Genomic DNA, 23,636 nt, shown 5'->3' with positions numbered 1-23,636 from the left:
AACTTCTGATTTTTGGAATCCAGTTCATTTGATATCTCAAAGAATTATTCAAAGTTGGGCAGTTAAATTTTCTTGAAAGATAGTTATTTCCCACCAATTGCGTCTTCTCATTTTCTTTTCTTTTCTTTTTTAATTATGTTTTTACACTTATTTTGTAGTTTGATTATATTTTTTATTTACAAATCTTACTCTAAAACTTTAATACAAAATCGAATGTGCATGAAATGTAAAAATTATTTTAACCTCCAACAAGTTCTAAACAACTTTATTTCTGAGACGTTTACATTTTTAGAATATCAACTATTATTTTAAGGTGTTAATTGAAGTGACTTTTATGTTTGTTTTGAAATTTAATGGTGATAACGTGACAATGGTCCTGTTTGATAAACAACTTTTTGTGGTAAAATTAGAGGTTTGAGTCATTTTAGAAGTTTTGACTAGTCAAATCTCTAATAGTGGTGTTTGGTGGAGAGAAGTTTGGAAAAGCTTATTAAGTCCAAAAAGTTAATTTTGAAAAAACTCATTTTAGAAGTTTTTTTCAATTAACTTATTGCTCCATCTCTTTTGAATGATATTTTTACCCAATTTACTACCCTCTAACCCCCAAATAAAGACTTTACAATGTGTTTATTTGTCATTTTACACAAACAACTATTACCAATCAACTAAGTTTTACCAAACAAGTTTACACAATCAATTAGTCAAATCAGCTAACAAAAAAAGGTAAGGATAAATAATTATAAGATCCCTGTATTTTTACCTAATACACTACTTAGTCCTTACGTTTTTAGAAATAATTATATAGTCCTCTAGTTTTTGTTTTTGTTAACTCTTTAGTCCTTATACTTGGATCAATGGTCAAACTATACTAAATAAACTTTAAAATACCAAAATTAACCTTTACTTTATGTTTTAATAATAAAACATCTATTTTTTCTATTTTATTTTATTTTCTCTTTTTTCCTACATAATTACAATCTCTCCAATATAAACTCTAATATAAAGTAATTGATTTATTACTTTTTATATAATTATAGAATTTTAATTTAATAACGTAAAATTTATTGACTAAAAATGAATGAAAAATATTTCAAAAATTATTAAATTAGGAGTAAGACTATCATTATAAAAAAATTTTACAATTCTAATAAATTTTACGAATGAAGAAAAAAATATATGATTTTTAAAAAATTATAACAAATTTATAATAATATTTAATATTAGTTTAAAGATATTATATTAAAAAATAAAGAAAAAAATAATTACAATTTAAGAAAATTAATAATACATTTTTTCAAGTATATTAATTTCGGTGTATATGTAGTTCAAAAACTTCAATAAAATTAATTAGATTAAATGTGAAACTAAAAGATAAAGTTATATATATATATATATATATATATATATATATATATATATAACTAGGGGTAATTTTGGATTTTTATTTACAAAAACAAAAAGAAGGACTAAAGAATTGATTAAGATAATACTTAAAGACTTTATAATAATATGATGGACTTACTAGCGTGTTAAGTAAAAACATAAGGATCTTATAATTATGGCTTAAAGCATTATTTGGTCCCTGACCTATCCAAAATTGTGTCATTTGGTCCCTGATCTATTATTTCGTCACATTTGACCCATGACCTATCCCATTTGGTGAAATTTCACCCAATTTGTATGGATTCTATCAGGAGGGGCGCATGCCCAGGGCCCAAGTATGAGAATGACCCCAATTATAGTAATGTATTAGTACCTATTAAATTATACTTGATTAAATTAAAAAAAAAATTATAGTTGATTAAAAACGTTGACATTAGATTCTTTCCAAATTAGTTTTTCCAAATAAAAAACGTTGGCATCAGTTATTAAATAGTCTTTCTAAATTCCCTAATTTATCTCGGATTTTTTCCAAATTTTCTAATAAAAACTTTGGGCATCAATTCCCTAATTTATCTCAAAGTATTTCTATAATTATCTTTCCCACCTATCAATCCCAATAAAAATTTATAATTTATCTCTCACTTTTTTAATCACACTCCAATCCCAAAGAATATTAAATAGTAATATTATTCTACATCCTCAGTTCATCTTCTCAATTCATCAGTTATATAATCAATTTTGTTTTTTAATCACCTTACTGTGAAACTTTCAATTACTAATAGCCTTTTTTGTTGTCTTTGAGAAACTCTATCAAATTCTAATTTACTCGGTCTTCAAAAGAAATTTGGGAAAAACGTATCAAAATCTTCCAATTTCAAGAACTTAGGCGCTAAACCTCGTTAAATGATGTGATTTTCAAATTTGGTTTTTCATTTTTCTGTTATCATGCTTTGTATCGTAAAAAGCATAAAATCTATTAGAACTATTTCATAATTTATTAAATTTAAGAAATTTACTTCTAAAAATGCTCATAGATATCATTTTGTATACGAAATTGGATACTTAAAGCAATATAAAATGTTTTTATTAGATATTTTGTTAAATGTAACAAGAAAAATGTCATTTTTAAGTAATTTTCTTTTATATAATTTACTTTTCTACTTATTTTTTTATTTCCACTTATTTATTAGGGCCCCATTTGATAATTCGCCCCCGGGCCTCTAAAATCTCAGGATCGGCCCTGGTTCTAGGGTGTTAAATTTGTGATTTGATTAAACTTTGATTTGTATTTGATAAATCAGGCATTTGACCTCAAATTTTGATTGAGTAAATTGAGGATTTTTATATAATTAATACAAAATTAACTCATTGAGGTTGTATTTGATTACCCAATCTGATGTAGTTTCAGCCCTCTGTCTTCAATCAATTTTGATGGGGTTCCGAATTAGCAGCTTCAAAATTGATCCAAGAATGACCAAAAGTTAGGTCATTCCTTTTAGGCATTCCTTAAATCCAAATTTCTATTTTTTTTTAGCATATTAGGCTCTTCTTAAATCCAAATTTCTAAATTTTTTGGCATGTTAGCCATTCCCTAAATCCAATTTTTTACATGTTAAGAATCTTAAACACAATTTAGCTTAAGTTTAAGAAGTTTTACATTGGTACTTAAAATTGGTTCTTGACCACTCAGATTATAACACATATATATATACGAAAAAATTGAACAAGTTCGGTTTAGCATAATTTTTTTACACATGCACGTGTAGAATCGGCCCCCAACTACCAATCTTGTATTCACCATTGTCCAGTACTATCCAACCCTAATGAGATTATTCATACCTCGTATAAAAGAGTATGAGATGTGCATGAGCTCAAAAAAGTTGCATATGATAGGTATGAGAATACTCTGGCTACCTGTTACCTAGTACCTGTCATATATTTGACTTTTATCCATTAACTACTGATTAAATTAGAATTTTTGAATTTGAAATATTTGTTAAATGGTCGGTGAATTATATATGGATGGTTTATTAAATTTGTAATATTTTTTTATTTTATGTATTGATTCTTAACGAGTAAAGATACCCACGATTTAAATGGGACATGTATGAGATTCATGAAGTATATCCGTTAGGGTAATGAAACGGGTAATAAAAAAAATAAACGGGTAAAAATTTGAGATTGACACTACGTGCGGGTATCCTACTTGTTGTCATCCTTAGTTTGGAGGTTAATTGATGTAAGAGTTAAAGGATATAATGGAAAGGAAAAGAAAATGATGGAAATGAAAACTAAAAATTAAATTTATTTGAGAGTTTATAGGATATAAATGAGAGTTAAAAGTTTAATTTCGTTTTAGGAGTTTATGGAGGGGAGATGAAAGTTAAAGTTTACTCTACTGAACAAAAAAAAAAAAAAAGTATTGAACTTTTCATAAGATTAGGATTTGGAGGTTAAAGAAAGTAAAAATTTGACTTTTATTAATTTTCGATTACTCTAAAAGCAACTCTCAAAACAACGTTAATGTGATATTTCACATTCTAATACTCTTTGGCTAATGCTTCAAAAGTCAATTAGACTTTTAAACTATCAAAATTATCAATCTAAGTCTTTGCACTAAGCAAAACTCATCAATTGAGTCTTCATCTTAAACAAAAATCATCAATTGAGCTTGAAAATCATTCGGTTGACCAGATTCAGACCATCTTCCCTAAACTCCTTTTGAGCCAACACAGAGATTATTACAGTCCATACTAAATAGTCATAGTTTCTAATTTTAAGATAAAATAAGGACTCGGTTAATGAATTTTGCATAGCTCAGAAACTTAATTAATGCCTTTGATAGTTTAAAATCCTAATTGACTTCGAGGTTTTAGTGTAGGGTCACATGAGTGTTATGCCAAAAGAAACATAGGCTCAGGCCGAAGAAAAACACTGAAAATTTAGGATTAATACATATTTACACCCTTAAACTTGACAAGTTTTTCTTATTGTCATCCTGAACTTTTAAATAATCTATCACACACTTATAGTTGGCTTTAAAACCTATCACACACATACAATTGGCTTTAAAAACACATCACACACCTATAGTTGGTTCATTCGGATTATTGTCTTTCCCCTAAATATTTGAGAAATTTTAATGGGACTATCTGAATATTTTATGCAAATTAAGGGGGCTGTCAAGATATTTTGAAAGTTCAGGAGAAATTGATGCATAAAGATGCTGTGTTCGGCCTTGAATACAATCATGAAGTTGAAAGTACTTGATTCAAGCCTAGCTCACGACAATCGAGGGATGCTCACACTAGAAGCTCAAGAGGATTCATGGTACATAAATTGAATCCCCAATAGCCGGAGACAGGAGATTCACATGAGAAAACATAAGTAAACGAGTCTCCACTTGATCTTCCAACAATAAAGGTACATCAACATTCATATTGGTCAAGAATTACCCGCGAAACCTCGTCTTGGACAGGCCCCCTACCCGAGTGCAAACCAGAAGCTATAGCCCTCGACAAGTAAGGTAGAGTTATCTAACATGGAGGTAGCAATCAAACGTTTAGACAAGTTCAAGCGGCAAATAATGTATTAAATCTACATTAAACAAGTTTAACGGCTAACGAGACATCCGGTTTTTCGGAACAAGTTTAGGGGTCACAAATGTAATTAGCCAAAAAAGCTCTATACGGAAAGGAATGTTATCCTTTTATGTGGTCTTATTCATTTCCATCACAAGAATTCAATTTTCCCCAATTTCTTAACTAACTTATGAACTCTCCCCTCCACTCTTCCTTCCCCATCACAACTTCTTCTCCGCCATGGATTTGATTTATCCCAATTGCTTAAACGCACCTTCTTTCTACACCAACACTCACCGCAATTCAAATCCGCGCTCCCAAATTTTGCACTCACCGCTTCATAGAACTAACAAATTGTCTCGGATTCGAGTTTCCGCTGAAAATTCCAGAAATGGAAGCGTTTCCACTGCTACCAGAACTAATAGGAGCTTAGAAGCTACCCGTGAGACTGAGTTACTCTCTGTAGCTAAGGCTAGTGCCGCCATGGAACAACTCGACATTGAGCGCGGTGTTTGCGTGCCGTTTCGGAAGTACTCTCCTGAGACAGTATGAAGTACCAGTGATTAATAAGTCGTTGTTTATTTCTTAGATGTTCGTATCAATATATATCGTATATTGAATTTTTTTCTTTGTTATTGCTGTTTGATAGGTGAGAAGTACTGTGTTGGGGTCGCGAGGGGGTGTGTTGACTCTAATTTCGCGTGGGGTAGAGATTGTTTGGAAATTGGGGTTTTACTGGTCTAATCTGGTGTATGATTACTTCGTTGGAAGAGATGAAGAAGTTGTTCCTTTTCGTGCTCGTCAGCTGAGGAATCTCTTGTGTGATTTAGGCCCTTCCTTTATCAAAGCGGGGCAGGTTAGTATCTCTTCAAGCTTGAAAAATTGTTCCTTCTCGAAATTGCAGTTTGTTTATTTGATTTCGGCTTAATACATTATCCCTGCACCTGAACTTGTCAAAAAGCTTCATTGGCCTAGTGAACTTTCAAATTATCTCGATAGGCCTTTCAAAGTGTCTCACTAGCCCCCTAGCTTGCTTAAACTTTCCGGATAGCCTCTCAACTTGCTTAAGCTGTCCAGAAATTGTGTTGCATGCTTCTTGGAATGTTATTATATAATTCACATAATAGATTAAACATATTAAAAAGGTTTTTCAATTGTAAAACTTGTCATATTAGAACTCCATAGTCCCGCGTGCAACACATTTTCCGCATGCAGCTTACTTCTTTGCAATTGAGTGTTTACTTGACTATAGTTTAAGCAAGTTGGAGGGGCTATAGTTCAGTTAGCTATTGGGACACTTCGAAAAGTTCAGGGGCCAATCTAGCTTTTTGGACAAGTTCAAGGGGAAAATCATGTATTAAGGCTTTGATTTCTGTTTATCAATAATATACAAAGTAGCCTTGAAAGTACCTATTTACCCCTGAACTTGTTTAAAGTGACATGTTAATCCCATAAAATCCGCGTAAGAAGAGATTTTAGAAAAGTTGAAATGTGTACAATTTAAGCAAGTTCAGGAGTCAATAGCTCACTTTATGAAAGTTCAAGAGCCAATCTAGCTTTTTGGACAAGTTTAGGGGGAAAATCATGTATTAAGCCTTTGATTTCTGTTTATCAATAGTATAAAAAAGTAGCCTTTGAAAGTACCTATTTACCCCTGAACTTGTTTAAAGTGACCTATTAACCCCATAAAATCCACGTGGCCAAATGTGTACAATTTAGGCAAGTTCAGGAGTCAATTGCTCACTTTAAGAAAGTTCAAGGGCTAATAGATACTTTCAGAGAGTCAATTGGTCACTTTAAGCAAGTTCAGCGAGTAAATACAGGAAGCTAAAGATGTATTAAGCCATAAAAAGTATGTAGTCTTGAGCTTCCTTATTGACCGGGTATTCTCTATTCCTCTTTTTAAGGTTCTTGCCAACAGACCTGATATTATTAGGGAAGATTATATGAACGAACTCTGCATTCTTCAAGATGATGTTCCTCCATTTCCCAATCAGGCATGAGCTCCTTATTTGCTAATTCTTTACTTTCTATTTGTATAATTATTATAATAGGCTATGGCTTCTATCTGTTCATGGATGGGTCTTTTTTTATTAACCAGTGGATATTTTCACAGGTTGCTTTCCAGATTATAGAAGAGGAATTGGGACAGCCTCTTGAAGCTGTATTCAGTAAAATTTCATCACGAACGATAGCAGCTGCAAGCTTGGGTCAAGTTTATCGAGCTACCTTACGGGATACAGGGGAAGATGTTGCTATTAAGGTTGTATTAGGTTAACTGTGAGCATGCTTATCTTGTAACTGAAGTAGCATATTTTAGTTTGATGTTTCAATTGACTTAATTGGAAGCCCAATGATGTACCGAAATCTTTTGCAGGTCCAACGGCCTGAGATAGAGCCTATAATCTACCAAGATCTTTTACTCTTCAGAAATCTTGCTTCATTCCTTAATGGTATCAGTTTACAGAAACTCGGATGCAACGCTGAGCTGATAGTTGATGAGTTTGGTGAAAAACTGTTGGAGGAGCTTGACTACACCTTGGTACCTCCGAAAATTATCCTTATTGTCCAGTTTTAAACCTAGATAAGGATTTATTTCTGCCACAATGTCTCTTGCATTTGACACACTTCGTAGTTATTTCCATTGCAGCAAATTTGAACTTTTTCCTTCTCTTTAGCAGTAATATCTTTTATGGTGTATGATTGTGATAGAGAATTGCTACTGGCACCAATAGTGGGCCCAAAGTATCTCAGGTTTATTCTAAAAGGACGAGGGCAGCAGGGAATAGTGAGGTGGCATAAGTTAGGTGTTACAGTGTGAATAGATACAAGTAGTCAATAGTCATAGTCAATAGTCAATAAGAGTAATTGTATTTGCTCTTATTAGTTTTCCTTTAGCTCTTTTTACCTTTTACATAAATACCTATAGCTAATAGGTAATAGGGGAAAATATTTTTTATTCTATTTTGGCTCCTAGTGAGAGAGGGAAGCATTCCCTAGAGGTGCTGGTTAGCATCTGTTTTCTATCTAGTTCTTGTTTCCTTTTTCCCAATCTGGTTTGTTCATCTTTTTCTTCTCATTTCTTATCTTACTACTATTATAATCTTATGTATCCTAAATAGCAAGTTTCCATCAGCTTGGATGATGATTCAGTTTCCTGTCTTAATCAGGAAGCACGTAACATTGAAGATTTTGTGGAAAACTTCAAAGATGATCCTACTGTAAAAATTCCTCAGGTTTACAAAAAGCTCTCCGGCGCACGTGTTTTAGTAATGGAATGGATAGATGGGATTAGGTGCACGGATCCGCAGGTTTGAGCATGATTTTCTGTGCACTTCAATTTTTTTCTTTTTTCTATGCAAGCATTAACTTTTAGCACCAATTAAACTCAGGCTATCAAGGAGGCTGGCCTCGATGTTAATGGCTTTTTAACAGTTGGAGTTAGTGCTGCTTTACGGCAATTGCTAGAATTTGGTCTATTTCATGGAGATCCACATCCTGGAAATGTTTTTGCTATGCGAGATGGACGAATTGCATATGTGGACTTTGGGAATGTTGCGGTGCTAAGTCAGGTTAGAGATATGTTTTCAGGGCATATAGCACTTGGGCAGTGTCCTTATATGATAAGATCTCATTTCTGCTTAAGATTTTGAAATATAAGGGAATTGAAAGTTCCCAGTCTAAAGATAATACTTAAATGGCATATTGGCATTCAAGAAACTTCTCCTAAATGTTGAGCAATTAGAAAATGATTTGGAACATCAAATTGAAGACTCTTCCGAATAAATATAATTTACTAATATAGGATAGGGGTGGTTTGGTCATAATAATTGTAACTGTCATAGTAACTTAAAAAAAAATTGTCGTAATAAAGCCATTTCCTAATTGCATGTTTATGGTTTTTGATAAAAAAATATAAAATAATAATTGCATAAACTGTAAAATTTCATTTAATGAGTCCAGCTGGCCCAATGCTATTTAATGAAATCTCCTTCCTCTGCACCAAGAACAGAGTTCTCATTCACAAGGTTTGAGTTAAGATTTAGTTCAAGAAGCTTAAAAGAAAAAGAACACAGCAACGTTTCAGTTATTATCATAGTGATAACATCCACTCTAATGGTAAATGGATATGGAGATGGAGAGACCTCAAACCTTGTGAACAGAACCTTACCTCAAACCTTGTGAATGAGACCTCTGTTCGTGGTGCAGAGGAAGGAGATTCCATTAAATAGCATTGGGCCAGCTGCACCCATTAAATGAAATTTTACAGTTTGTGCAATTATTATATATTTTTATCAAAAGCGGTAAACATGTAATTAGGAAATGGCTTGATTATGTCAGTTTTTTTTAAAGTTATTATGATCAAACCACAACTATCCTATATTAGTTGTATAACTAGATATGATAATGCTTTTTGCTGTCTATCACGCTTATCTACTTTCTTTATTTCAGCAAAATAAACAGATATTAATTGATGCTGTTGTTCATGCTGTCAATGAGGACTATGTTGAGATGGCAAATGATTTCACCAGACTTGGCTTTTTGGCTAAGGGTACTGATGTCTCTCCCATAGTTCCAGCTTTGGAAGCAATTTGGCAGAACTCAGTTGGGAAGGGACTTTCTGATTTTAATTTCAGAAGCGTTACAGGTAATTCTGTCTGTATCCTTCAGTTTGCTGAAAGAATATGACATGCATGTTCCAAATCTTTCAACATATGGATTTTGTTTGTATTAAAAGGTTTTTTGTCCTCTACTTTCAATCTTCCCTCAAAGAAAAGTAATATCTATTACATTGGTGCTCCCTTATTTCAATTTAATGCTGTTGCTTGCACGAATACCAGTTACTGGTTTTGAATGCTCATGTGTTTTTTTTCACTGGAAAAACTTAATGGGATTTTTTTAATATTTAATAAACGGGAAATTTAAAATGCTCAAGGATGGAAATGAGGAACTGTCTACAATACTTGGATTTAATCAGATACAATTTGAAAGATTTTGTAGGTTCATTGATCAGGGCTTAACAGAAGAGTTTTTATAAGTTCCCAAAAATTGAAGATACAGATCAAGAAATTGAATTTCAATTATTTGTGGAAATGTATCAATTAGTAGAGCTATTGATAAAAGAAAGAGATGTATAAGTATTACAAATTTTACTAAAATATTAGTAAATTAGGAAGGTCTATATTCTTAAAACAAGAAATGCATTGTTACCTTTTCAGATCAAAGTGAAATAGAGTACTTAATCTTTTTTCTTTCATTTAATGCCTATTGGTGTTCCAAAAGTCCTTTTCGACATCCTGGAGAAGACGATTCACTTTGGTTGGATTGACTTATAGTGCGACTTGTACTTAATCTTTTTTCTTTCATTTAATGCCTATTGGCGTTCCAAAAGTCCCTTTCGACATCCTGGAGAAGACGATCACTTTGGATTGACTTATAGTGCGACTTGTCAGATATATTGGGTCATACGGAATTCCCCGTTCTCTCATCCGATTGAGATATCCTCTGGGAATGTATTACTTGATCGGTGTGATGGGCCTAAATTTGCACTTACTGGAAGTATTTGGGTCCCCCCCTTCCTATCTGTATTTTCTAACTTAAACAGTCTTAATTTTGGACATGAATTAATTTTGGACATGAAATTCTTGTGGATGATACGTGCCCTATTTTAGATCTCGTTACATGTTCATGTTCGGGGGATTGTAGGTCCGTCCCAGGAGAGTTCAAATATGATTTTAAGCAGCTAACTTATTAATTATGTCTTTTAATCACAATAATCATGAATTGCAATTCTTCATGCACGGTGCAGGGAAATTTAATCAGTTGGTTTACAACTATCCCATTCGTATACCAGAGCGGTTTTCTCTTGTTATTCGTTCGTTATTGACTCAAGAAGGGATCTGTTTCACCTTGCAGCCAGATTTTAAATTTCTTGAGGTTAGTTTAGATCTTTCTTTGCTTCTTCATTCCATTGTATAGCTTGTGGTCACATATGAATATAGATCAGCACAATCTGTTTCTTGTTATGCTTGAGTTTTGGCTCTTAAAAGGTCTGAATCATTATTCTAAATTTGTTCAATTTTGGACAGGTTGCATACCCATATGTGGCAAAGCGGCTACTAACAGACCCAAATCCTGCACTTCGCGAACGCCTAATTCAGGTCAATTTAAATCCCTTTTTAGCTACCAGTTATCTCCTACATAAATGTTCATCAATTGTATTCCAGAAATAGAATCATTTGGGCATAATGAAAAGTACCTGCGATTAGTTCCAGATAGGCACATCTTTGTTACCAAAATTTCCCCAACATAGAGGATCATTAAGAAGAGTACATAATGCATTGTTCTACTGTGCCACAAAATCCAACAAAAAGTGCTACAATTAGCAGAAGATGCAATTTACTTAGAATGGCAACGAGGCCGGCGAATGGAGAGTGGAGACAAACCTGGACCTGCCTTGACTTGGACGAAAAGGGAATTGTTGATTGGGTTGTGACAGGGGCGGAGGGAGGGGTTCATGGAAGGTCTGTTGACCCTTTCGACTCAAAGGAGAGAGAAAGAAAAAATTAGAATTACTAACGGAAATTTTCATCGCTGAGTGTACAATTTCCGGGATTTGGCATTAGAGATTTGAGACTGAAATGGCCGTAGCTAATGCTTAGTCCCAAAAAAATGTGTAATTTTTAACACATTTTTGCCGTCGACTCCCCAAGTATTTCGTCTTGCTCCGCCACTGGTTGCGGAATTGATATGTCAGTAGAATCATCAAGTGAAATATTCATCAAACCTTGACAATTTCATTTCCTGCAACAGGTTTTGTTCAAAGACGGGGTTTTTCAGTGGAAACGGCTTGAAAACCTTATTGTACTTGCAAAGGAAAATGTAGCCAAGATGAGCAGCAACCCTGCTTTGCAAGTCAAAAACACGTCTGTATCTTCTTCTCTTGATCAATCCAACTAATTCTATCAAGTATTTGATGAAATTATACTTACCTGTGTGTTTATTTTTCACCATTGTAGAAATTCAAAAGTGGAAAACAAGCTGGACTTGACCGACACCATTAGAGATGCCTCTCGACTTTTCTTTCTCGATGAGGGAATTCGTAGACAGCTCCTTATGGCTCTGACTGAAGATTCAAAACTTCATGTTGAAGAGGTTAGTTTCTCTTATTATTATATGGCTTAATACGTACTTTGCCTGTGTACTTGGCCCAAAACTTTTCAACTGCCTACCTGAACTAAAGTTCCAAATGGCCTCTTATTTCTGTCCAATTGCATTGAATAACCCTCTATTTGTGTCCAATTGCATTCAGTAACCCCAAAACTTCAGCTGCCCCATGAACTTTCAAATGTTCCTAATTATTTATCTATTTGGCATTTTGTTTTTGACACGCGGTGAGCACTTTGACATGTGGCGGAATGTCTCCAATTTTCTGCATCCAACAAATTCCATTCTTGTCCAATTGCATTCAGTAACCCCAAAACTTCAACTGCCCCGTGAGCTTTCAAATGTTCCCAATTATTTGTCTATTTGACATTTTTTTGACAAGTGATGGAGCGTGTCCCATTTTCTGCATCCAACAAATTCTATTGAGAGAGAGAGAGAATAGGGGGCATTTGGAATTTTTGAAAGTTTAAGGAGCAGTTGAAGTTTTGGATCAAGTACCGGGGACAACATATGTATTAGGCCTATTATTATTATTATTATTCCAACACCTCATTACAGGAAAACTGAGATGCAATTCATCTTCTTTAGCTTGTAGACGTTTACAGACTGGTTCAAGATGATGTAGACATACCTTCAGTAGCTGTGGAAGTTGTTCGAGGTATTGTATTCTTGAACTTGTGACATAAGTCTAGAAGTGGTAATTGTGTACCCTAAAACACGACATAAATTTAGCGTGTTACTGTTTTATTAAATAGGTAATGTGTCACATTTGGATTGACACGAAATTGACAAGCAAAAGTTTGGTTAGGGTTGACCTGCTAACTCGAAAGTAACAATATTTAAAATTATTGTTAAATCCTCTCATTTTACAAGCCACCTTAATAAAGATAATAAAATTACATTTGTCAGCTTCCAACACCACTCTCTCTCATATTTTAGTATGTCATCCTTAATCAAGATAGTAAAATTACACACAGACTTATAAATACATTACACGAACATAACAATGATATTAGCACGTTAGGGTTATTTTAAATAGATTTTCGTTCGAACTTTTAAATGGTCAGACCTACTACAAATATTTAGAAATATTGTTATGCTCTCCTATTTTTAAATGTCATCGTTAATAGAGGTATTAAAATTACATGTGATCTGTGAATACAACACGAAATTGACACTAATCTGATTAGATTGAGGGTAAATTACATACGTGGTGTAGAACCTTTACCCATTTTCACACTTTGATGTACAACCTTCAATTTTGCACACTAAAGTGTACAACCTTTTGGTGACCTCCCACTAAAGTGTACATCAGGTAATTGTGACCGGTCAACCCGAAGTCAACGCGCCACATCACCATTTTGACTCCTCTAAAAGTCAAAAAATGACCCATTTAATATGAAATTATTTTTGTACCCTTTATTCTTTATATAATTACTAAAAAACACCCTTTCTTCTTCCTTCATTTTTTTTGCAATTTCTCTCTTTAAAGCTTCCACTCTTTTTACCTTTTCTCTCTCTAAGTCCTATCATACATGGCATCTTCCAATTTTTCCTTCCTTTTTTCTTCCTTCCTTTGTCGCTGCTCTTCTCTTGAAACCGCCACCGTTTTATTCTTCAAACCCTTCTCCATATCCGATTTAAGTTTTCTGCGATCCTCGGACAGCTTTTTTCAATTCCAATATACCTTTAAAAAGTCATACTCATAGTCAAAGTCAAATATTCCAATCCACCTCTAATTTACAGAATTCCAATCCACATTCTATTATAGTTGGAGTAGGTAATTAGAATTTGAGATTTTGGTTTAATAAAATTAGATTAGTTATGTTATAGTTGGACTCTAATTAGTAAAGTCTCAGTCTTTTATCAAAATTGGATCTCTTGAACTGCATATATATACACGATAATCTCGACAGAATCAATCAATTCGTTAGTTTTCTCTGAAATAGAATTGATTCCGATGGAGTCTGTCAGCTACACAAGCTTGGAGGATATATTGTCGACGTCCCAAATATTTGATTATTACAGTAACAATGGAGGATAATTCTAGTTTTCTGAAGAGACAAAAATGGTGTTGCTATGATTTAACTAGAGAGAGGTTAGAGAGAGAGAAATTTAAGAGAGAGAAAGAAGTTTGGAGAGAGAGAGAAAGAAATAAATTTGAAGAGTGAAGAAGATGAAGAGAGATGGGTAAATTTCAAAGTCCCTTTAGAGAGAGATAGGACTTAGAGAGAGAAAAGGTAAAAACAGTGGAAGCTTTAGAGAGAGAAATTGCAAAAAAAAATGGAGGAAGAAGAAAGGGTGTTTTTTAGTAATTATATAAAGAATAAAGGGTACAAAAATAATTTCATATTAAGTGGGTCATTTTTTGACTTTTAGATGAGTTAAAATGGTGATGTGGCGCGTTGACTCGGTCACAATTACCTGATGTACACTTTAGTGGGAGGTCACCAAAAGGTTATACACTTTAGTGTGCAAAATTGAAGGTTGTACACCAAAGTGTGAAAATGAGTAAAGGTTGTACACCACGTATGTAATTTACCCATTAGATTGACGTCAATGATTATGACATAATTTTTTTGGGTTAGATTAGAATCGACTCATTTGACATTAATCTGATAATTGTCACGAACACAAACATGAATAAGAACCACTACCCCTAGACATAACCAAGCAACCCAAACATCATAATCCATAATCCATATCTTGAGTTTGCTTGACAAAAACTTGTGCTTTTGAATTTCAGATATCCCAAGTTTTTTCAGGGATGTGATGCTTTCTTGGAGTGACAATATCTTATACGGCAGATGATTAGACCTTGGCACAGCACATAACATATACATGTAGAAAGTTTGGAGGTAAAAAACATCACGAGATCCTTGATTTTTCATTTTTTTTTCTCATTAAACCTTTGATCTTTTATTTAGATATATTAAGGCTCTAATCTTTTAATTTTGTCACGTTAAGTCCCTAATGACTAAAAAAATCAGCTTTGAATATAAAACTCGGTTAACATGGCGTTATTCATTTCAGATGCATTCGAAATTTGTATTTTCACAGTTTGAAAACAGTTTTTGGTATGTGTAATATCGTCATAGGAAAACTGTAAAACCCTTAATTTAAATTGTAAAAACTATAATTTCAAACGCAAATGAAACGAATAACGCCTTTTTAACTGAAGTAAATGTTCACAATTAACTAATTTGGGAAACAATGGCTTAATGGGATTAAAAATAAATGATGACGGGCTTAATGTGTCTAAATAAAAGATTAAGTTATTAATGAACTAAAGAATGAAAGATCAGGGGACTCGGGATACTTTTTTTTATCGAAGTTTGGATGACAGTATACAAAACCAACAATACAATACAATACACTACTTCCACCATTCTTTTGTATCCTCTGGTGAGTGAAAGCTAATCAATCTCTTGAGGTTGTTAATGACATTTTGACACTGTTATGTTATAGAAACAAATAGAAGTGGGAGAAGAAGGCTTTAGGATAAGAAGAGGGTATGATTTTGTGTATATGATAATATGAAGATAACAACTGTATATATGTATTTTTTGCTAAATGTTGTAATTGCCAATTGGTGCAGTTGTTTCTTGAGATTTCAAGTTACGGGCTAATGCCGTTTTTAGGAAGAAAAACTGATGTTCCTGTTTCAGTGTTCCTTTCCATGTCCCTTTCACAAAAAGTGGTCTCTTTTCATTGTGTGGGTTCCATTTGATTACACAATATATTATTTTAATTAACTGGGAGCCACTTTTTGTAAGAGGGAATGGAAGGAGACACTGAAATAGGTACAACAGATTTTCTTTCCTGATTTTAGGGCTCGTTTGGCGGTAACTATTTACTGTTTGATGTAGCTGGTTTCAAAATAGCAATCAGCCAAACATACTTTATATTATGGATATGATACTGAAATAGGCTTCAGGTTTTTGGAGAAGTATCAATTGAGGCTCCACGTACAAAATAGCACCAATGTAGGCTTAACGTCTAAAAAATAGTATCAATTTAGATCTCGATAAATGTTATTCATATTACTTCGTTAAGTTCTGTCAATTGTACGTGGGGAGAGAAATCAGAACTTAACGGATTAATATATATGATGTTTCACATTTCGTTATAGAGACCTAAATTGGTACTCTTTTTTAAACTTTACTATTTTATACGTGGAATCTAAATTGATACTTTTCCAAAAACCTTCGGTCTATTTTGGTACCTTATCCTTTATATTATGGCTTAATACGCTATCTGTCTCTTCAACTGTACAAAAAGCTTGATTGGTCCTTTTAACTTTAAAGTGTTATGTAGTCCCTGAACTTGTTTAAAATATCTCAATACTCTCTCTACTTGCTTAAAATGTAGTAAATTAACCCATCGGTTTCGAAGAAGTAAACTCAATGTGTAAAGTATGCTGCATGCGTTTTGAAAAAGTGAAACAAATTGACATGTTGGACTTGGACTGATAATTAGGAAAAAGAATAGGAGGTTAATTAATTTTGTTTTCACCGTGAAATCCAATATCTCATATTATGTTATAGAAACAAATATAAGGGGGAGAAGAAGGCTTTAGGATAAGAAGAGGGTACGGATTTTCTGCATATGAAGATTATAACAAATGTATATATGTATTTTTTTTGCTAAATGTTGTAATTACCAATTGGTGCAGTTGTGTCTTGAACTTTCAAGTTAAGGGCTAATGCCGTTTTCAGGGCTCGTTTTGTGGCGCTAATTGTTTTACTGTTTGCTGTAGCTGGTTGCTTATAGATATTAGTACTGTTTCCTTTTCCAAAATATCAATTACCCAAGCGTACTTTATATTATGGCTTAATACACTATTTGTCTCGTACAAAGTGCTTGATTGAGCTTTCTTAACTTTGTTTCGTAGCTGAACTTGTTTAAAATGTCTCAATACTCTCGACTTGCTTAAAATGTAGTAAATTAACCCATTGGTTTCAAAGAAGTAAACTCAATGTGTAAGGTGTGTTACATGCGTTTTGAAAAAGTCAAACAGATTGACATGTAAGTGACATGTTGGACTTGGACTTCATGTAGGAAAAAAAGAGAGGGGGTTAATTTATTTTGTTTTCACCGCGAAATCCAATATCTCATGTTACTTTATCTCCACTTGAAAAAACTCTTCCTCCGCGACTTCTAAAATCACAGCCAAAAGGGAATGAGATTATTATATAGTTCACAAAGTTATGTCGGAGATTAATATAAGATTTATGATTGGGCATTAACTATCAGTTCGAGCTTTTAGTTCAATCGGTTCCATGACATGATATTAGAGTCTCTAGGACCAAACGGTCGAGGGTTCGAATCCCAGCAACCTCATTAATGTGTGGAATTAAAAACACATGGCGGGATGGGCCAGTGTCGGAGATTAATATAAGATACACTAACCCTTATATTATATATGTATGTTGTATGGGCTCTTTCAGGTGTTTTCTATTTAACCTTTACGATACTGTTTTTGCGAGATTGGAAGGTGGCATGTGGACCCCATGCACCACATTTGGGCACGACACAGTAGGCTCACAGTCTAATGTGTTGCACCACGTGTCGTGCACTAGTTAAGTAGCTTGTGCTACATGTCAGCAAGCGCTTCCAATCAATGTGTCATGTGTCGCGTGTGTGCCGCACGTGCACAACGTGGGTATCATCTTCCTGGTGGCCATTAGCTTTCGTTTTCAGCCAGACTTCTATTTTGCAATTTTTGGAAATTTTCTTGATGTATTTTGTTTAATTTTTAGACGAACAAAATATTTTGTTTTCATTTTTTTATATTTGAAAAAAATTACTAAATTTACTTTAAAATCTTAAAAATTATAAAAAGTATTTTACTAAATTCTAGAAAATCGGAAACTACTTTTTGATTGTTTTAATTGATCAAATTATATTTTGATTAATTTATATTATCTAGTTTATTTATGACTAGCTTTTTTTTTTATTGCTTGTGAATTTGTATAGGCATGATTAGAATATCCAAACTTTATTATTTTCTCGATCTGTTCGTCAAGTAAAATGAATTGAGAAGGAAAATGAAGAATTGCAAATTGGATAGGAGCGTCAAATGAAACAATGAGGAGGTAATCATGTTCTACATAATTAAGATGTAGAAATTAATGCAAGAATGTGTTTGGATACGTGGTGTAACTTTTGAGTAGGACTCTCCTCTCCTCTTCAACAAATTAGTTTAGTCTATGTAATCTCAAGGGGTGAAGAACATTGATGAGAATCGGAATCCAAGTCAATTGCAACTTTCAGACGGAAACATTACTTGAGCAAGAGCTAAGAAGTTCGACGAAGAGACTCAAACTTATGTGGCCCAAGTTTAGATATCGCGGATAAAAATGAAACTTGCGAGATTTATGGACTTTTATCTATTTTATCTCTCTTGAGTTGCACATAATATGAATATGGAAATCAAACGGAGCACTTGGATTCACGGGAGAACGATTAAATTCGTAATAACAGTTTGAAGTTGTGTTTGGAAGATTATTTCGGATATGGGTTTGTTTCGAATGGTTCAAATGTTTTTGGTGTTGAATTAAAATAACAGTTATTTTTCTCATTATACTTATTTCTTATATGAATAATAAAGATGTTAAATTGTGACATGTTAGGTTGAATTACATTGGGCAAGATCGAATGATTCATTTAGCCAATGAAGGTTTACTAGGTAGTTTAAGTAAGATTGAATTGCCTTCTTGTGAATCGCGGCTTAAGGAAAAAATGCGTAGAAAACCGCTGGGAAAAGAAATTAAAGTTGAATACCCATTGCAATTAATTCATTCAAACGTCTATGGTCTAATGAACGTGAAAGCTAACCATGGGGTCTACTATTTCATTACTTTCATAGATGACTGTACCATGTATGTTCACGTTTATTTTATATCTAGCAAGTCTAAAGCTTTCGTGAAACCCGAGCTTCCGTATCGTATAAAATCAGCCACGGGGGAAGAGAAATCGGGCCCATTATCCCAACTCGGGGTCTCCGACAAGGTGATCCACTTAGTCCTTTCCTGTTTCTGATCTGTGCGGAAGGACTTTCTGTTTCTACTTCAAGACAAGGAGCGGTTAGGAGTAATTAAGGGGTGTCAAATTGCTAGAGCAGCTCCGCGGGTCTCACATTTATTCTTTGCGGATGACTCGTATCTTTTCTTCAGAGCTACTGTGAATGAGTCAGTCATTATTCAGTCATGCCTTAATTCGTATGAGAACGCCTCTGGCCAGTGCATTAACCTTGAAAAATCAGTTATTCTTTTCAGTACCAATACTGACCCTGCGATCAGAGACCTGGTTAGTTCAACTTTGGGTGTGCATGAAGTGCAGGACCTTGGTTTCTACTTAGGAGCTCCTGTGTCTGTAGGACGTAGCAAGACTCAGACGTTTGCCTTTCTGAAGGAGAGAATTCGATCCAGAATTCAGAACCGGAAGGAATTTTTTTTATCAAGGGCTGGCAAAGAAATTCTCATTAAATATGTCCTTCAATCAATCCCTACGTATTTAATGAGTATTTTTCTCCTTCCAGTTCAGTTTTGTGACGAAGTCCATCGCCTCCTAAATCGTTTTTGGTGGAAGAGCGATAGTAACAGCAGCCAGGCTATCAACTGGATAAGGTATGAGGATTTGTGCGTACCAAAGTGCAAAGGAGGGATCGGGTTTCGTCGGTTGAGAGAGTTCAACGAAGCGTTGCTTGCTAAACAAGCGTGGCGGTTAATACAGCAGCCTCAATCTTTGGTTGCTTTAATTCTGAAAGCTAGATACTTCCCGAACTCGAATTTTCTTGAAGCTGAGATTGGGCATAATCCCTCATATGTCTGGAGAAACATTCTTGTTGGTCGACCCCTAATTCAGCAAGGCCTTCGGCGAAAAATTGGCAATGGTCATACAACTAATATCTGGAATGATGCTTGGTTAATGGAGGATCGGAATCCGTACATTACGAGTCCTATTACATCGAGTCTTCCAACGGGAGCAGTTAGGGATCTAATGCAGGCTGATGGTTCTTGGAATATGAATATATTGAGTCAATTTTTTAATTGCAGGGACAAGGATCTTATTCTTGCGATACCGCGTACTCAGAGAAATACGGAAGATGGTTGGATTTGGGGATTTGATAAAACAGGCATTTATTCGGTAAAGTCCGGCTACCGGCTACTAACTTCGAACTTAGAAACTCGGCAAGCTCTTGGCGCTGGCCCTTGGGAAGCCATCTGGAGGGTAAAATCACAGCCAAAGATTAAGAATTTCTTATGGCGTCTCAAAGCAGGCTGTCTACCGGTCATGGGAAATTTACAAAAACGACACAACTCCTTATCACTGTTATGTCCAATGTGTAATAGCGACCTGGAAGATGAAAATCATGCATTCATTCGGTGTGTGGCTGCACAGGAGGTTTGGTTTATTTTCTTTAAAGATTACCGTATGCGGTTGGTGCAATGTGTGGTTGATTGGTTAGAACAAGTGATTAGGGGTCCGGATCAGGAATACATTGGGAAGATTTTATCAGTTGTTTGGTGGTTATGGAAAGAACGGAACAACCAGGTATGGAATCAGACACGAATGCAGGCGCAAGAGCTCGTTCGGGCTGTTGTTAATGATGTTACGAATTAGCGAACGGCACAAGAGGTGAGGTTTCATACCAAGGTGCATAATGTACTGAGGCCGGACAGATGGTTGAGTCCGATTGCAGGTAGGCTTGCGTGTAATGTGGATGCAGGTTTGTTCCCTTCGGATGGATATTGCTCCTACAGTTTTATTATAAGAGATAATGGTGGAAGCTGTTTGTTTGCTAAACATGGTAGTATTGTTGGCAACTTTGATCCTATTACCGCGGAAGCTATTGCAATCAAGGAGGCGCTATCATGGATTAAAGACAATGGTATTAGGGATATAGAGATTCGATCTGACTGTCTTTCAGTAGTGCAAGCTATTAATGGTCGTCATCATGCTCTCTCTTATCTATTTGATATTACTAGTGATTGTATTTTGTTATATCAAGAGTTAGATATTTCTTCGATCTCTTTTGTCAAACGGTCAGCGAACAGGGCTGCTCATAGTTTAGCTAGAGCAGTTAGTTCTTTGTCTGTCCGTCAGGAGTGGTTCTATGATCCTCCTTTTTTGTCTCATATTCTTTTAGCTGATATCAACCAATAAAAGTATTCTTTGCTTCAAAAAAAATAGTAAGTCTAAAGCTTTAAACTGTTTTAGAAAGTTTATGAACCTTGTTGGGAATCAATCGTATAGAATTTTTTTTCTAAGAATTGACCGTAGTCGGGAATATCTCTCAGATGAATTCAAAACTTTATGTGATAAAAAAGGAATTTAACATCAATTTCCCATTCTGTATACTCTGCAACAAAATGGTGTTGCTGAGAGGAGGCATTAACTCTTCTTGATATGTTTGGGTCAACGATGGTTGAAGCAAATTTACCAATTTCTTATTAGGGAGATTCCTTGCTGAGAGTCACATATGTCCTAAACTGAGTACCCTCATCCACTCAATACAAGTTATGGACATATCGCAAACCCATTTTGAGTATGCTCAAACCATAGGGTTGTACCGTTTTCGCCCACAACACATCGAGTAAGTTTATGAAACTAAGCCCGAAAGGAAAAAAGTGTATATTCATAAGATACTCAGACATATCAAAGGGATACGTCCTAGTGAGAGAAAATAAATTAAGACGAGTAACATAATTTGAATCACGAGATGCCATTTTCTTGAAGAACGGGCTCCTATGGCTACCACTCCTACACTATCTGAAGACCTTGGCACACGTCTTACTTCTGGTGATGAATACATTAATGTGGTAGGTGCACTTCAGTATCTCACACTCACTCGTCCTGATATTGCCTTTACCGTAAACAAACTTTGCCAATTTCTTCACTTCCCCACTGATGAGCACTGAAAATGTGTCAAATGGGTACTCCGCTACATTCAGGCACGTTTAATCATGGCTTGTTGTTATCTTTTGCCTAAATTCAACACATTCATTGTTACTCCGATAAATGAATGGGAAGGTTGTCCTGATGATCAGCATTCCACAAGAGTGTTCAGTGTTTATCTTCGTTTCCTGGCATACACGGAAACAACTAATTGTAGCTTACTCATCCACATAGAGTGAGTATAAAGCAGTTGCCAATGCCATTGCTGAACTACTTGGCTATCCTGCTTCAGGTTCGTACAATTGTGGTGTGACAATGTTGGGATGATTTATCTCACTAGTAACCCTGTTTTTCATGCTCAGACCAAACACATTGAGCTTGATTATTTTTTTGTTCGAGAATCAGGTTACCTCTGGTTTTTTAGTTATTCGTTTTATTCCAACTGATGATCAAATTGTCGACGCTCTTACCAAACCTTTAGCGAGTACTCGATTCCAGCTTCTTCGCTCTCGTCTCACAGTTCACTCCTGCCATTAGCTTGAGGGATGTTAGAGATAATCTATATAATACCAACATTATCTATCATTATCTCTGAACATCTTTTGGCATATATTTTGTTAATATCTTTTAAGTGTTACAAATTAGACTGATTACTATTTGGATCTAACTCCTATAATTTTACTCTTTCTTGTAATTAGTTTATATCCGTATTTATACCATAATCAATACACTTCCTAATTAAGAGAAATTAAAAATTACGTCATATTCTATCTTAAACTCTCCTAATATTCTAATCTATCATTACGGTGGGAATTGACAGACATGTATTAACAATTTGTGGAGGAAGAGAGAAAGTGAGAGTTAGAAAGAGAAAATGGGCTGAAGAATATGAGTTGAAGAAGATGGGCGAGTCCTACTTTTGGATAAAAAAAATGGTAATGTGTTGATCAATCGTTTTTAGTGGTTGTACACTTTAGTGGAAGATCGTCATAAGGTTGTTGAGTTTTGTGTACAAAAATGGAAATTGTACATCAAAATGTGAAATAAGATAAAAGTTGTAATTACCTTTCATTCAAGCCTACTTATCGAAAGATTAATTTTTTCTAACGGAAGATGTGAATTTTAAACCTTACCAAGGGTTTGAAATTTTAAATGTTGGAGGTGTTCAGAATATGAAAATTACAATTAGAATCACACTATTTTGTAGGTACATCTAAATTTGCATTTCCAATATGGCTACCAATTTCTGACACAACAATATAATTTACAGATACAACTTGTTTGATACGATTATCATTTTTATGTCATTTATATCATATATAATTATGTAAAATACATAAGAGCATCTCTAATATGGTGCTATACAAACTATCAAAATTCAACACATCATACTAAAATATATTTCATCTGTTCCATAGTAAATATGTTTTAAGGTTTTCATCAAAAAAAAATGTTTTAAGGTTAAGATATAGTAATTAAGAAATGTAATTAGTTTTAACTAAAAGACTTTGTTACTCTTGTATTAATTGCATCCACTAATTAATTTTATCTATTCCTAAAATAAAAAGACAACTTAAATAGGGGTATATTCAGTAAAAGACA

General features: G+C 34.3%; 1 protein-coding gene across 2 annotated transcripts; it reads left to right on the top strand.

Annotated features, from left to right (window-relative positions):
- Positions 1–5,124: 5,124 nt before the first annotated feature.
- Positions 5,125–15,720, top strand: LOC136202479 (protein ACTIVITY OF BC1 COMPLEX KINASE 1, chloroplastic). Of its 2 annotated transcripts, none has more exons than XM_065993133.1 (14): positions 5,125–5,510; positions 5,614–5,820; positions 6,872–6,961; positions 7,081–7,227; positions 7,342–7,506; positions 8,135–8,275; positions 8,357–8,536; positions 9,417–9,612; positions 10,774–10,901; positions 11,054–11,125; positions 11,778–11,890; positions 11,984–12,119; positions 12,720–12,789; positions 14,878–15,720. In XM_065993133.1, exons 1-14 carry the CDS (start codon positions 5,205–5,207, stop codon positions 14,940–14,942), a joined length of 2,016 nt encoding a protein of 671 aa, XP_065849205.1. In that variant the 5' UTR covers positions 5,125–5,204; the 3' UTR covers positions 14,943–15,720. The 2 variants fall into 2 exon arrangements, with proteins under 2 accessions (XP_065849205.1, XP_065849206.1); XM_065993134.1 differs by having other exon boundaries at positions 5,409–5,517.
- The last annotated feature ends 7,916 nt before the right edge of the window (positions 15,721–23,636 follow it).

This window comes from Euphorbia lathyris, chromosome 8 (genome assembly GCF_963576675.1).
Source record: "Euphorbia lathyris chromosome 8, ddEupLath1.1, whole genome shotgun sequence".
Classification (NCBI taxonomy): Eukaryota; Viridiplantae; Streptophyta; class Magnoliopsida; order Malpighiales; family Euphorbiaceae; genus Euphorbia; species Euphorbia lathyris.
This window is presented reverse-complemented; position numbering and strand designations above follow the sequence as displayed.

Excerpts from the sequence above, each read along its gene's own strand:
- LOC136202479 (XM_065993133.1), top strand. The coding sequence starts at position 5,205 with ATGGATTTGATTTATCCCAATTGCTTAAACGCACCTTCTTTCTACACC. Across the intron at positions 8,537-9,416 it reads ATGTTGCGGTGCTAAGTCAG|CAAAATAAACAGATATTAAT; the intron begins GTTAGAGATATG and ends TCTTTATTTCAG. Across the intron at positions 9,613-10,773 it reads TAATTTCAGAAGCGTTACAG|GGAAATTTAATCAGTTGGTT; the intron begins GTAATTCTGTCT and ends TGCACGGTGCAG.